The 15,458-nt window shown below is 43.7% G+C and overlaps 1 protein-coding gene across 9 annotated transcripts in view; it reads left to right on the forward strand.

The window, feature by feature from the left end:
- ARID1B (AT-rich interaction domain 1B) overlaps positions 1–15,458 on the forward strand; it is a 439,749-nt gene that overhangs the window by 411,518 nt on the left and 12,773 nt on the right. For all 9 annotated transcript variants that reach the window (XM_027551921.1, XM_027551917.1, XM_027551923.1 and 6 more), the window contains 4 exons: positions 644–848; positions 6,630–6,768; positions 7,027–7,199; positions 14,320–14,470. In XM_027551921.1, the coding sequence (XP_027407722.1) occupies positions 644–848; positions 6,630–6,768; positions 7,027–7,199; positions 14,320–14,470 (668 nt within the window). The remainder of the gene's footprint in view (positions 1–643; positions 849–6,629; positions 6,769–7,026; positions 7,200–14,319; positions 14,471–15,458) is intronic.

The raw sequence follows: 15,458 nt of genomic DNA on the forward strand, positions 1-15,458 counted from the left end.
CTGGTGCTGCCATGTCAGCTAGCTGGTGTCTCCACAGCTCAGACAGGGTTGATGACTTGCGCTGGACTGTTAGATTGGGCTCATTTGGTTGGGGCCTCCTTCACCTAACACTACAAGAAAGCCTCATGTCAAAGACTGGGCATGAACAGAAATTATAGGCTCATCTTTCTAGAAGCTTGTGGCTGTTGGAAGGAGACATTGTTTTTCTTATTAAGGCTCAAATACTTAAATTGCAAAATAATTCTGTTATTGCTTTTTAAATTAGTTTTTAGACACCCTTTTTTTTTTAAAAAAATATGAGTGAGATGGGGGTGAGCAAGAGCGCCTTTGCTCAGATAAATCACCGGCTCCGAGCAGCACCCACTCTGGCAGACTGAGGCATTAGAAGATGCACCGGGCAGAAGAATCTCCACGAGCAATGCTTTTTATGTAGCTATCAGCAGGTTCCTTAATGGTTTTATAACTGTAAATGCTGTCTATGCACTACTGAGTGGGAGTAATGAGCATTAGTTAAAAGAGGCAAATGAAAAAAAAAAGTAAACCAAGATATTAAGTGCTTTTTTTTGTTTCCTGGCTTTAAACAAACCACTCTGCTGCAAACCAGTGATCCTGCCTTTTTTTTTTTTTTTTTTTTTCCGGCTAGGTTAATAAAAACAAGAAGTGGCGTGAGTTGGCAACCAACCTAAATGTTGGCACTTCGAGCAGTGCAGCAAGCTCCCTGAAAAAGCAGTATATTCAGTACCTGTTTGCCTTTGAGTGCAAGATCGAGCGTGGGGAGGAGCCCCCGCCGGAAGTCTTCAGCACGGGCGACACCAAGAAACAGCCCAAGCTCCAGCCGCCATCTCCTGGTAAGTGGGGGCGCTGCAGCCGGGAGCCCCTCCCGGGCTCTGAGATGGCCACTCAGCAGAGCAAACAGGACACACTGGGGTCTGAGAGAGGGGAAGGGACATCCTGTCTTCTCTTGTTCGTTTAACTGGACCCCATTAGCAGTGCCTAAGGGAAGGAAGAATGAACTGGGGATATTGTGTTTCTGCTCTGCACTTTGAAGGTGCCGATCTTTTGCTTTACCTTTTCTAGTCAAAGTAGACTTCAGGTTCTGAGTTATATACCTTAATTCCTTATACAGTTATTTTTAAATATCCCATCTAACTATCAAAATGTCTTCCCATTAACCTGTGCTCATACTGGAAATGCACCCTGCAGATTTAACAGCCAGCTTCCACCAGCTCTGCCTCTGTCGGAGATACTCAGATTTGTACACAGCAAAATGAAATTTGGACCTCATATTTAATGTTCCCTGCCAAGCAAGTTTTTGCTTGTAGCGAAGTCAGCAAACTTTCATGATAAAGATCTGTATAGCCCTGTTTCTGCGAAAGTGGAGTCCAAATTAGCTTTGAGCTAGAGGTCAGGAATCTAAGCAAATACTGCTTGGGAATAATGGTGATTCACTTGAATTCACAGAAGCAAAATCATAAAAATGGTACCTGCCTTCTCTGCTGTCTCTCCACTCAGCTGTTGGACACCCTGCCGTCCTTTCGGCTCTCCTGATGGCTTCTGTTCTACTGTTAGCATTTCAGATTTGAAATTACTGAATCACTGTATTCTGATAAATCCAATATTGAAGATGAGAAGAGATTTGAATCATCCTAAGTTCTGGGTGACCTCACTCAAGTTAAGTTTGATCATTCTGTGGTCTGTTTCTGGCTGTGTCCAAGCCCTGTGTTGGTCACACTTGCACACACTGTCCTGCATATGAAGTGGCTGATTGTACCTGCCACATCCCCCAACACTGTTATGCAGTCAAATGATCATAGCCAATATTTCTTGAGCACTTAGAGTGTGCCAGGGCTTTCCCGTTTAATCTTCATATGAGCCCTGTGATACAGATACTGTTCTAAAACCCCTGAGAAAACCAAGACACATACAATCTCAGCAGACTGGCCCATTGTTGCTAATGAGGGGGAGAACCAGGCTTTGATCCCAGACATCTGGCTCTAGAATTAGAGAGCCAGGTGTACCTACCACACTTTGTGCTTACAGCAGTGCTGTAATAGGTAAACTGTTCACACAGAAAGTGGTACCTGTGAGCCAAAGAAAGGCGTTGTTTCTCTTTTAATTACTTGCTCTAGCTGATATCTGGAGGGCAATGCTAATATCTAATCAAGAGATCTCAAATAAATACTTTAAAGGCCCAGGGTACATGTGTAATGAGCACACCTCAATATAGATCTGTTGGTTCTAAATCCAAGTAGAGAAGTTCCTCTCTCTCACCCCGTCCTTAAAGATCCACAGACTTTTCCAGTTATGGTGGACTTTAAAAACTGTGAAATCTAATTTCGAAAATCTCACAACATTACATTCAGTTCACAGAGTAAAACAAGCTGCCTCTGAACAGCTCTGAAACTATTTTTCCAAAATAAAAACCCAGTAGGGTGTAGGGACCAAAGTGGTGATGTCTGCAAAGATCTAAAGATATATTTTATTTGCCAGGAAAGAACTCATGTCACTGAATGGTCTGTACTTCTGTATGGAGAATAGCTCTCCCAGTGTGCATCAGCTTCAGTGCAAGAAATCCTGCTGAGGTATAGACACTTCAGAAAGTACAGGGCCTGTGCTCTGAACAGTCAGCTCTTTCCTCTCCCCCCACTTTATTTTAAACTATGATTTTTATGGCAACATTATCGCTTTAACTGCACAAAAGAGCTCGGATTGCAGGCGCACCTCTGATAATACATTCTTCTCAGTAGTCCAAATGGAGCCCGAGTCTGCGAAACAGGAAGCGGGAGGAAAGCTTCCTGAATTTAGCCGTTCAGCCAGTGCACAGCCTGGAGGGCATAGTGCAGGGTACACGGGGCCAGTCTGCCTGGCTCACGTGTTGTGCACACCGCTCAGCAAGAGGACAGAAACGTGGACCAGGCCGTGGGGCAGTGAGTAACGCCAGCCTCTCAACCAAAAGCCAGGCGTTGCCTCCAGCATTCCAGACCTATTATTAAGGAAAATGTTTCTGAAACATTTATTGTCAGAGAAGGGAAACAAATAATTTTATTCCCAAACCTTTGCCATGTTAGAGCCTTATATACTACAAAAAATTTTAATTGATTTTCAGCCAGAATTTGTGTTCTTTAAGTCAGGTTTTTTCTCATAAGAACCTAACTGTAGCTTATTCCTTACCGATACATCCAGGCAAACAACTAAAAGATTCCTCAGAAACATTCTAGATTCTTTTTTCGAATGTTCATTCTGAACCAACTTAAATCCTAGATGCTAATGACTTAAGGTCATCCCCCTGTGTTCCAGTTCGGATGTGATACGGCTGATAAGATTTGAAATTCAGTCCTGTCAGCCTCTGAAAGGTGTTGCCCCTTAGCCCTGGAGCCTTCACCCTGATCTTCACTGTCAAGTGGCTGTGTGGCTTCTCACCCCAGAGATCCAGGTTGTGTCTTTGGGTTCTAGAGCAATTCGACCAAAGGAAGGCTCCTAAATGAAACCTGAGCAGGGCCTGGGGGTGCGGGTGCATCTCTGAAGTCCTGGCGGGGCTCTTGTTATAACTGACTGTAAAAGTTAGTGAAGATCTAATGAACAGCCACAGGGGTCCAGGGCCTTAGCTGACTGTAAGCTAGAGTGGGGTAGGGGCAGGGTAGGGAGGGGACCTGGCTGGGAGGAATGGGTGGCGGGTGGTGGGAGGAAGCTCCACTTTCAATTAGTAAGTCTGTAACCAAAAACCCATCCATCTTTGCTGGCAGGTGGCTGACTGAAATTCTATTATTAGCTGACAGGTGATGTCACAGAGCCTGTCATGGATCCAACTAGGGAATCCTCAGTGGAAGATAAATGAAAAAGGGCTCAGGTTATAAACAGAGGTGCCCTCTGGGTGACCTCTGGTTGCCGTAGACCTGGGACTATCAGCTATGCCTCATCTCCCTACCCTCCTTCCTGCAACCCCAGCCAGAACTAGGGCACCGGGTCCATGCTGTGTAAATTATCTTCCCAGCTAGGAGTCTGGCCGTTCTGTCTGAAGTGTGTGAATGTACTTAACCTTCAGTAACCTTTCCATTGTTTACTTTCCAGTATACATTTGTAGCTTCTGGCAAAAGGTAGGGATATCCTAGAGAGCCAGCCTGCTCTGTTAGCAGCTTCCAGAGGTTGCATTCTTTTTTTTTTTTTTTTTTTCCCTGAAAGGAAAGGAAAACACACTGGCAAGAGGGGAGAATATTTCCTTTTTTTTTTTTAGCTGTAAATGTGAATACTTGTAAATAAGGGCCATTCTGAACTCACGGTCTTGTGAGCCGTGTTCCAAGGAAGCTGTGCTGGCTTCTGCACAGTCTGCTTCTTGAGTTTAAGAAATCAGTTATTTCCCCTGCCAGTTCTGTGGGGCAGTCATGTCTGTAGGGTTATCCTTATATATTTGTAAAAGACTCTTACTTCTTTCTTTCATTATATCTACTTTTTAAATATGCATTTTTTGGTGAAACTCTGGAAATGCATACTTGGTACACAAATATAATAAACTGAATTTGGTAAAACTCTGATCTGGTTTAGAAGCATGAGTTGGTAAGTTTTTATTTTAAGGTATCTACATCTAAGAAGGTATCTATAGTTGAAGCTAGTCTTCCCTGATTCACTCTAGTCCTGTGCACCCAGGGCAGGTGTTATGGAAAGCACCCTCTGTTGGCCAGTCCTCAGTATTCATTCCCAACCAGGCCCCGACCGCACAGACATGTAGGGTCGGCTGAGGCTCTCTGAGTAGAAGTGATAGACCCCATTTCTTACTCACTCATAGCGCACTCTGTGATCTCCAGGGTTTGTGTAACTCAGTTTCCCCTAAAGTAAAGTGTGGTAATTGTACAGTTCGTTAACTGTAGATAATAATATATGCAAATTGTTGTTTATAAGCAACCAGCAATCCTATTTGTTAGAATTCTGAAAGTATTGTGTGTATGTATGTGGGCAGAAATTCTTATCTTTTTCTGTCAATTTGATAAATTCCAATGGTAAGAAACAGCACACAATATTCATTCAATTAGTATTTGTTTAATTAATAAGTGAAACCAATACCTATCTAACACCTAACATGCTAAGGACTATGATCAGTGATAAAGCAAGAGCCCTTAAAATATTATGTTTTAAGGTGGGATTAATTTTTTACATGAATCCTACTTAAGTTTTAAAAAGATCTGTTCAATACTGGGCTCGGTTATTATAGTGTAATTATAGTTAAAGCCAAGTCTTATTACTCTGATAATGACATTCAGTTCAGTTCAGTTGCTCAATCATGTCCGACTCTTTGAGACCCCGTGAATGGTAGCACGCCAGGCCTCCTTGTCCATCACCAACTCCCGGAATTTACCCAAACTCATGTCCCTCAAGTCGGTGATGCCATCCAACCATCTCATCCTCTGTCATCCCCTTCTCCTCCTGCCCCCAGTCCCTCCCAGCATCAGGGTCTTTCCCAATGAGTCAACTCTTCGCATGAGGTGGCCAAAGTACTGGAGTTTCAGCTTCAGCTTCAGTCCTTCTGATGAACACTCAGGACTGATCTCCTTCAGAATGGACTGGTTGGATCTCCTTGCAGTCCAGGGGACTCTCAAGAGTCTTCTCCAACACCACAGTTCAAAAGCATCAATTCTTTGGCGCTCAGCTTTCTTCACAGTCTAACTCTCACATCCATACATGACCACTGGAAAAACCATAGCCTTGACTAGACGGACCTTTGTTGGCAAAGTAATGTCTCTGCTTTTGAATATGCTATCTAGGTTGGTCATAACTTTCCTTCCAAGGAGTAAGCGTCTTTTAATTTCATGGCTACAGTCACCATCTGCAGTGATTTTGGAGCCCAAAACAATAAAGTCTGACACTGTTTCCACTGTTTCCCCATCTGTTTGCCATGAAGTGATGGGACCGGATGCCATGATCTCAGTTTTCTGAATGTTGAGCTTTAAGCCATCTTTTTCACTCTCCTCTCACTTGCATCAAGTTTTTTAGTTCCTCTTCAGTTTCTGCCATAACATTAAAGAATTCTAAACCAATACGACTTGTGTAAATAACAAATTATTTCATAGCTCCAAAAACTACTGTTAACTGACAGCATAGACACATCCAGATGTGGGAAAATGATACAAAGCTCATTATTAATTTGTACCGTTTCTTTACAACTTAAACATTTCTCATTGCCTAAGACCTCGATAATTTTTATGTTTTTCTAAAACAGCACAATAGTCCATCAAATTGATAAAACAAACTTTATGTCCCATTTTTCCTTATTCTTAGACATTCAGATTATCTCCATTATAAACAACACTAAAGTAAATTTTCTGTCTAAAACCTTCTTTATATTAGATGATTTTCTTGGGATAAATACCCAGGAAAGCATTTACCCAGTATTTTACAGCTCATATCTGAAGTGCGTTTCCAAATAGTTTAGAAAAAAAAGCTTTTACTGATTTTCACCATAAACAATGTAAGACAGTTAATTTTGCTGCATCGTTACCAGCAATGGATATTGTTACTCTCTCTACATGAGATGGTGTCCTATTTTTCTTTCCCTTTTAAAAAAAAATAACTATCAAGGATGAGCTCACTTGATAACCTCTAGTTTTCTCCCCATTTTTTCTTGGTATCACTACTATCAGCTAACTCAGGATCCTTGCAAGGTCCACAGACCCCCCAGTCAACTGGCAGTAATTCGATGGCAGAGGTTCCAGGTGACCTGAAGCCGCCTACTCCAGCCTCCACCCCTCATGGACAGATGACCCCAATGCAAGGTGGAAGGTATGTTAAAAGATCTCTGTGAGCCATACAAAGTTAGATTTGTCTATCTTTTAGTTTTCTGGAGCAGACTTTAGAGAGAGAGAAAATGGTGTTCTCTAGTGAGTCTTTAAATATTGACTACCACTCGTTTCAGTCATATAATTTACTTTGGATGGTGTTCCCATGTACACAGATTTCAAGGTTGGCTTATTTTCTGGATCAGCGTTTGCAGGTGACTAATGCTCTGTGGTTAAGCTTTCATGTCTCTCATCTCATCAGAAGCAGCACTGTCAGTGTGCACGACCCATTCTCAGACGCAAGTGAGTCATCGTTCCCCAAACGCAACTCCATGACTCCAAGCACCCCGTACCAGCAGGGCATGAGCATGCCAGACGTGATGGGCAGGATGCCCTACGAGCCCAACAAGGACCCCTTTGGGGGGATGAGGAAAGGTAAATGCCAAGGGCCCTCTGCGCAGGGTTGGTCCAGAGGGCGTTCTCCATCCTGTGACTGACTCACTGACCCATTCGAGACGTACTGGAGCCCCACTCCACAGCCTACTAAATTTCCAGCCGTGAGGAAAGTACTTAGCATTTCTGTGCCTCGGTTTCTTCATCTGGAAATTAGGATAATAAGGGGTCATGAAGAGGAGCTGAGTTAATGCACATAAGTACAGGCCTTAGAAGAGTGACTGGTACATATTGTAAGCAGAGGTGCTCTTGATGCTGCCCCAAGTCAGCATCAGGCTTGTCTTAAGGCATGGGCTGGGTGCTAAGTTGGTAAACCAGACAGGCCCTTGTGGAGCTGACGGGCTACAAACGAGATAAAAAGTAAGGTAAACCACGTATATGTGACTAAAGATGGTTTTTGACAGAAGAAAGGAAACAACCAGGAAGAAAGGACACAAAGAACAAGGGCGTGGCGGCAGGGGGAGGGGGGTGGCAGTCGTGGAGGAGGGGCCTCTCCTTGGGAGGGAGGGCGGACAGGGTCTCTGGGGACGCAAGCAAGGGGCAGGCGAGGGGCGCTGAGGCAGCAGTGAGGCTGGTGTGCGTCGGGGGTGGAGGCTCCTGGGCACAAAGAGCCGAGGGCCGTGCTGAGGACGTCCAGGCCCCCAGGTCCAGAGCCTTTCCACTTCCTGCATGTGCTGATGAGTTTGGGGTTTTTACGCAGGAAGTGAGGTGACTGGGTTTTTGTTGTTGTTGTTAAAAATAAATGAGTAACTATCTGGACATTTATGGAGAATGTATTGGAGAGAAGTGAGGGTCAAGTTGGGGAGACCACTGTCAGAGTCCTCAGAGAGGTGAGGAGTTGGGGTGAGACCAGCAGGGAGAGAGAATGGAACCACTCAGTATATGTGTGGGGAGGGGAGGGTAGAAACAGCAGGACGTGCCGATGGATTGAATGTTGAATGTGGGGTTAAGGGAGAAGAACCAAGCGATGGTGACTGAGAGGTGGGCAGTCAGGCGACAGAGGGAGGTGAGGGTGGCTGTCACTGCCTGTGGTGTGGACACCTGGGAATGAACAAGACAGAGAGGAAACCAGAGTTCACTGTAGATGTCGAGGCAGTGAGGGGTAGGCTGTGTGTCTGGAGCTGGGCAGAGCACTGTTATTGGGTGTAATCTTGGAGAACCAAGCAGAGAAATGGCATCAACAACTGTAGGATGGACAAGATCCCCGAGAGCTCTCACTGACATGAGCAGACACCCAGGCTGGGCTTTTCTCTTGCGTGTGTCAATCCCCTGCGGTCACTCGGCCCGAGACCGCAGGTCTCTCAGCCTCTGCCCTCTCTAGCTTCTCCACTGGCACACAAGCTCTACGTGCTGTTGACATTCTTCCTAATGCAGCAGAGTCCTGTGAAATTGAGGCATGGTATGACTATTTCTGAAATACATACAAAAAAAGTAGTGAATGACATTTTTATGGAAGTATTTATTCTGGGATCCCTTAAATAATAGTGCCTTTACATGAATTTTTTGATAACATTGTTTTAAGTAGAGACAAGCATAAAGCCCTAAAGCCTTGGTTTTGACAAGTATTATGGAGGAATGAAATGGCAACCCACTCCAGTGTTCTTGCCTGGAGAATCCCAGGGATGGGGGAGCCTGGTGGGCTGGTGTCTCGGGTCGCACAGAGTCGGACACGACTGAAGCGACTTAGCAGCAGCAGCAGCATGGAGGAATGAAAAATAAAAAAAGAATCTCAAAAATTTAAATGTTGGGCACATTACCATTTAATTAAATGAAATTCTATTTTATATGTATTTCATATACCCGTTACACAAAACAAGATAATCTATAGTTTTTCCTTTCAAAAAGTTTGAGCTGCTTATTTCAGGTATAGATTTTTCAAAACATGCAATAAATCCATAAGCTCAGAAATTCAAGAGCTTTGTGAATGTTGGAGTTAACTGTTTTCCTTAGTGATATGAGATGCTAGAAAGAATGTGTTGTTGGTGCTGTTGGTGGTTGTATAATACCTTTAAACTCTGAAAATATGACAATAACATGGAAAAATAATTATGCTTTAGAATCCAGTTTCAAAGTTATGGAAAACTATTCCAATATCCTATTATGCTATATTTGACAGCATGAGTTCTATTTCTTTTGTCTCCTTATGCCTATATTTTTTTAATGAAAATAAGTGTGGTGGTGAAGAGGAGATGACTGTGGATTACCTTGCTCTAGGTACCAAGTAGCTCCATAGAGTGTTTTCATCCACTGTGTAAATGATACAGTGGCTCGGCGAGAGCCCTGTCTCACATTTCCCCCATGTATTTCAGCTTACCTGCTATCTTCCACTACTGACATTTTTAGTACCGAGTTAAAGCAGGTAAACAGAAAGCCCACAGGAAACAGATTTTCTTACAGCCCTACCCCTGTTACAGTAAAGTTTTCCATTCCTCAGTTCACCATATTCTGTCAGTGAACTTGGTGGGGCTCTAATTTTTTATTTAATGACCAACATCAGTGGATATCACACCTGTTGTTGCTGCTGCTGCTGCTCCTGTGGTTGACCTGGAATGTGGTGGGATGGTAGATAAAAGAGCCTCCTCTAAGACCCAGAAGCCCTGAGTAGCCTTGGCCCTGCCTGTCCTCCTGCCTGCCTTCCTCACCTACTCACTCATTCATCACTGATCGAGGAATTGATTGCTTGCTTTTAAGTAAACAGTAAGTGAATATTTATATACTGTTTAACTTAACAGTATATAGTTTGAATATTTATTAGTATCCACAGATAAAATCCTACTTACTCTTTTTAATGCTCTAGTAATTCATGGTTATTTCCTAATACTTTGTTATTATAAATAATGATACAGTGATTATTGAAGTATAGCTAGCTGTTTTTCACACTTGTAGAGTGTTGCTGTGAAATAGATTCCTGGAAGTAGAATAACAGAATCAAAGAATAAGAATTCTTATTTTGTTTACTGAGTACTATTTGTAACAAACTTTTTCCCCTGTTTAATTTGTACTGTTGTAACAAACTACCCCAAGACTTAGTAGCCTTAACAACAGCACTCAGTCATATCTCACAGTCCAGTGGTAGGTGGGGCGGCTCTTGACTCCACATGTACTCAGCTGGGACTCTGAGGTGGTGACTGTCATCCGAAGCCTGGTGGAGAGCTCTGCTGAGCGCAGGTGCCACCTGAATGGCTGGTGTCATCCGGAGGCTGGCTGGGAGCTGAGCTAGAGCTGTTGACAGGGACCTCCTCCTGGGGCCTTTCCACGGAGCTTCTTGGGCGCCTGGTGCCATGGGAGACAGGCTCCAGGAAGGAGTACTCCAGGAGCTACAGCCTCACTTGCAGTTTCTTACAGCCCTCTGCCATATCACATTTGCCAGTGCCCCAGTGGTCAGAGCTGGTCATGACATGACCAAGCCCAGCCTCTCAATGTATGGGGATTCCACAGGCTATGAGCACCCAGAGATGTCCTTCTTTGGGGGGGGGGGGGGGGTCACCAAAATATAGCCTTACCATAGCAGGTATTGTCAAAAGTTACACCAATTTAAACACTCTTAACATGATCATGTGGACCCTCCAACTAAGAATGATTATTATCATTTTAATGTTTGTCAGTCAGAAGGGGAGAAGGGGAAAAAGCCTCATCTTGGATGTCCTTAATTATGATTGAGGTCATGCATCTTTTTATATCAGTTTAGTCACTTAGTCATGTCTGACTCTTTGCGACCCCATGGACTGCAGTGCGCCAGGCCTCCCTGTCCATCACCGACTCCTGGAGCTTGCTCAAACTCATGTCCATCAAGTCAGTGATGCCATCCAACCGTCTCCTCCTCTGTCATCCCCTTCTCCTCCTGCCTTCAGTCTTTGCCAGCATCAGGGTCTTTTCCAGTGAGTGAGTTTTTCACATCAGGTGGTCAAAGTATTTGAGTTTCAGCTTCAGCATCAGTCCTTCCAATAAATATTGAGGACTGATTTCCTTTAGGACTGACTGGTTTGATCTTCTTGCAGTCAACGGGACTCTCGAGTCTTCTCCAACACCACAGTTCAAAAGCATCAATTCTTTGGTCTTTCTTTATAGCCCAACTCTCACATTCATACATGACTACTGGAAAAACCGTAGCTTTGACTAGATGGACCTTAGTTGGCAAAGTAATGTCTCTGCTTTTTAATATGCTGTCTAGGTTGGTCATAACTTTTCTTCCAAGGAGCAAGTGTCTTTTAATTTCATGGCTGCAGTGACCATCTGCAGTGATTTTGGAGCCTAAGAAAATAAAGTCTCTCACTATTTCCATTGTTTCTCCATCTATTTGCCATGATGGGACCAGATGCCAAGATCTTAATTTTCTGAATGTTGAGTTTTAACCCAACACTCCTCTTTCACTTTCATCAAGAGGCTCTCTGTTCCTCTTCACTTTCTGCCGTAAGAGTGGTGTCATCTGCATATCTGAGATTATTGATATTTCTCCTGGCAATCTTGATTCCAGCTTGTGCTTCATCCAGCCCAGCGTTTCTCATGATGTACTCTGCATATAAGTTGAATAAGTAGGGTGACAATATACAGCCTTGATGTACTCCTTTCCCTATTTGGAACCAGTCTGTTGTTCCATGTCCAGTTCTAACTGTTGCTTCCTGACTTGCATACAGATTTCTCAAGAGGCAGGTTCAGTGGTCTGGAATCCCCATCTCTTTAAGAATTTTCCACAGTTTGTTGTGATCCACACAGTCAGAGGTTTTGGCATAGTCAATAAAGCAGAAGTAGATGTTTTTCTGGAACTCTCTTGCTTTTTTGATGATCCAACAGATGTTGGCAATTTGATCTCATTCCTCTGCCTTTTCTAAATCCAACTTGAACATCTGGAAGTTCACCGTTCATGTACTGTTGAAGCCTGGCTTGGAGAATTTTGAGCATTTACTAGCGTGTGAGATGAGTGCAATCGTACAGTAGTTTGAACATTCCTTGGCATTGCCTTTCTTTGGGATTGGAATGAAAACTGACCTTTTCCAGTCCTGTGGCCACTGCTGAGTTTCCCAAATTTGCTGGCATACTCAGTGCAGCACTGTTACAGCATCATCTTTCAGGATTTGAAATAGCTCAACTGGAATTCCGTCACCTCCACTAGCTTTGTTCGTAGTGATGCTTCCTAAGGCCCACTTGACTTCACATTCCAGGATGTATGGCTCTAGGTGAGTGATCACACCATTGTGGTTATCTGGGTCGTGAAGATCTTTTTTGTATAGTTCTTCTGTGTATTCTTGCCATTTCTTCTTAATATCTGCTGCTTCTGTTAGGTCCATACCATTTCTGTCCTTTATTATGCCCATCTTTGCATGAAGTGTTCCCTTGGAATCTCTGATTTTCTTAAAGATATGTCTAGTCTTTCCCATTCTGTTGTTTTCCTCTATTTCTTTGCATTGATTGCTGAGAAAGCCTGTCTTATCTCTCCTTGCTATTCTTTGGAACTCTGCATTCAAATGGGTATATCTTTCCTTTTCTCCTTTGCCTTTCACTTCTCTTCTTTTCACAGCTATTTGTAAGGCCTCCTCAGACAACCATTTTGCCTTTTTGCATTGCTTTTTCTTGGGGATGGTCTTGATCCCTGTCTCCTGTACAGTGTCACGAATCTCTGTCCATAGTTCTTTAGGCACTCTATCAGATCTGATCCCTTAAATCTATTTGTCACTTCCACTGTATAATTGTAAGGGATTTAATTTAGGTCATACCTGAATGTTCTAGTGGTTTTCCCTACTTTCGTCAGTAAATGGAAAATAACTTCAAAATGGAAAGTAACTTCAAAACTGGTTCTACTGGAGGTTGATGTAAGAGCATGTAAGATATGAAGTATTTGGAATACCTTATAAAGCAAAATATATTCTACCAGTGTCAAGACTTCTTTATTTGCACCTCTCAACCAAAGACACATTTTTCAGCTCACAAAATTGTAATCAGCTTTTATCTCATGCAACATAAAAGTAACCTTCATAGGATAAAGGCAGGTGTTGGTAATAGTGTATATCAATTAAGATTTGCATTAAAATGTTTTTTTATTTGCCTACAGGCTAGTTTCTGGGCTTGACCCAATTTCCTTCAGGCTGTGAGCAAATGCTAATTTGCATATTTGACCTAATTGACACTCTACCCCTTGTTAGAAATATCTCATCCCTTCTTGAGCTGTCCTTACTCCTTCATGATTTTCTTCATCCTGATTTTAGAGTAAGTCAGTGCATGGGTGGTTGTTAAGGTTTTCACTTTTTTTTATTTTTCCTAAAAGAGATAGGAACTAACTGTATACATATCTCTTCCTTACAAACTACTTCATGAGATGATATTACCAACCTTATTTTATAGATAAGGAATTAAACTTAGAGATTTATCAACTTAACCCAAAAAAGTATGGATCTGGGCCTGTATTTATTTCTTATGTTACTGATAACAAATTACCACAAATGGCTTAAAACACACAACATACACATATGCTCTCCAATTTCTGTGGGTTCTCAGCTCAGGGTCACAGTACAAGTCAAGCTGGGAGCCTAGATTCCATTTCTCTGAGCTCGTAGTTGTTGGTAGAACTTAGTTCCTCACAGTTGCTGGACTGAGGTCCTGTTTTCTTGCTGACTGTCATCTGGGGCCTTCTCTGCTTCTAGCAGTTGCCTTCCTTCCTAACACGTGGGCCTCTGACCTGCGTGGCACTGCTTTTCAAGGCCAGCGGGAGAGTGTCTCTGACCTGCTCTGTCTCTTAACTCTAGATGCCAACTTAAAGGGCCCACATGGGTGCTCTCCCTTTTGGTTAGCTCAGCGAGCTGATTGGTGACTGTAATTACGTCTCTGAAATCCCTTTTGCCCTGCAATGTAGATAATCCTGGGAGTGACATCCTGTCCCATTCATGGGTTCACCCCACACTCCGGGAGACTCATACAAGTTGTGTACGTGAAGGGGGCTCAACTTAGAATCCTGCCTCAACAGGGCCCATCTTAACTTTAGACCTTATGCTCTTTGATCGGTATTGTTATCTGTCATATTAAGGATAACAGCACTGACTAGAAAGGGATGTTTGGGCCCTTTGGCATTTGAAAGTGCTTAATTTTTTGTCTGTTACTGAAAATATTTCAGTGCCTGGAAGCAGCGAGCCTTTCATGACGCAAGGACAGATGCCCACCAGCAGCATGCAGGATATGTACAACCAGAGTCCATCTGGAGCCATGTCTAGTCTTGGCATGGGGCCACGGCAGCAGTTTCCCTACGGAACCAGTTATGACCGAAGGTGAGTGTTTCCTAAGATGAAGATGAGATGACTTATTCGAAACTGTGCTTTCCACACACACATCTCTGAGCCCTAGCAGCTGATGTCTGCTTCCTGCTGAAGTTCGGTAGGACTGTACGTGTCAGACGGCTGCCTTCAGTCGATGACTGTAACAGGAACTGGGGAGAAGGACGTTGTCCCCAGGCCACCAATACAGCCGTGTTTTTATTAGTGAATTTTAGAAATATGCCAGGGCTGGGCTGGCCAGGGCACAAGTCTTCTCCCTAAGGATGCAAGAGCCAAGGTTGTCCCAGCCACTGTCACCACACCGAGACTGCCGCTCCAGGGTCCGTGTGTGGCTCCTCCCTTGACCTCAGTGCCTGCCCTCCTCCCCACAGGCTGAGGTCTGGGCAGGTGCCACACTGGGCTGTCAGCAGGCTCGGGCAGCAGTGGGTTCTTGGTGACGTCTTCCAGGCGTTGTTTTTTCAGGTGTTCCCCCTGTCCCCTGCGAACATTTTAAACTGAGAGGGAATGCTTTGCTCCTTAATAAACATCTGATAAAAGCCAGGGTAGCTTTTCTTTTCTCAGGACATCCCCTTGATACTAAAATGGCAAGTAAGGATGCATTACTGGCCCAGATTATTTTAATAAGATAGAATGAAAGTCATTGAAATGTCTCAGAGAGGAAGCTGTTCCTCGAATAGTGACTTAGGGTGGACTTCCTTTGTGAAGAAGGCCCCTGACCGTGGTCCTTACCATGGAAGACCTATCCCTTGCTTGTCATGTTCATTACCTCCCTAACGGAGACTTACTTAGAAACCAAGCCTTCAACTGAATATTTCATTTTTAAAGAAAACCAGTGGAGGTAAAGTAAAGCTCTTTCTCTGACTGTTGCTCTGAGGCAGGCCTCAGGACAGGTGTGGTTTTCATCATTTCCTTGGCGGGGCCTCGGTCCACACTGCTCCCTCTCAGTCCACATGCTGGGTTTTGTAGGTCCAGCTAAGCAGTC

Source organism: Bos indicus x Bos taurus, chromosome 9 (genome assembly GCF_003369695.1).
Source record: "Bos indicus x Bos taurus breed Angus x Brahman F1 hybrid chromosome 9, Bos_hybrid_MaternalHap_v2.0, whole genome shotgun sequence".
Classification (NCBI taxonomy): domain Eukaryota; kingdom Metazoa; phylum Chordata; class Mammalia; order Artiodactyla; family Bovidae; genus Bos; species Bos indicus x Bos taurus.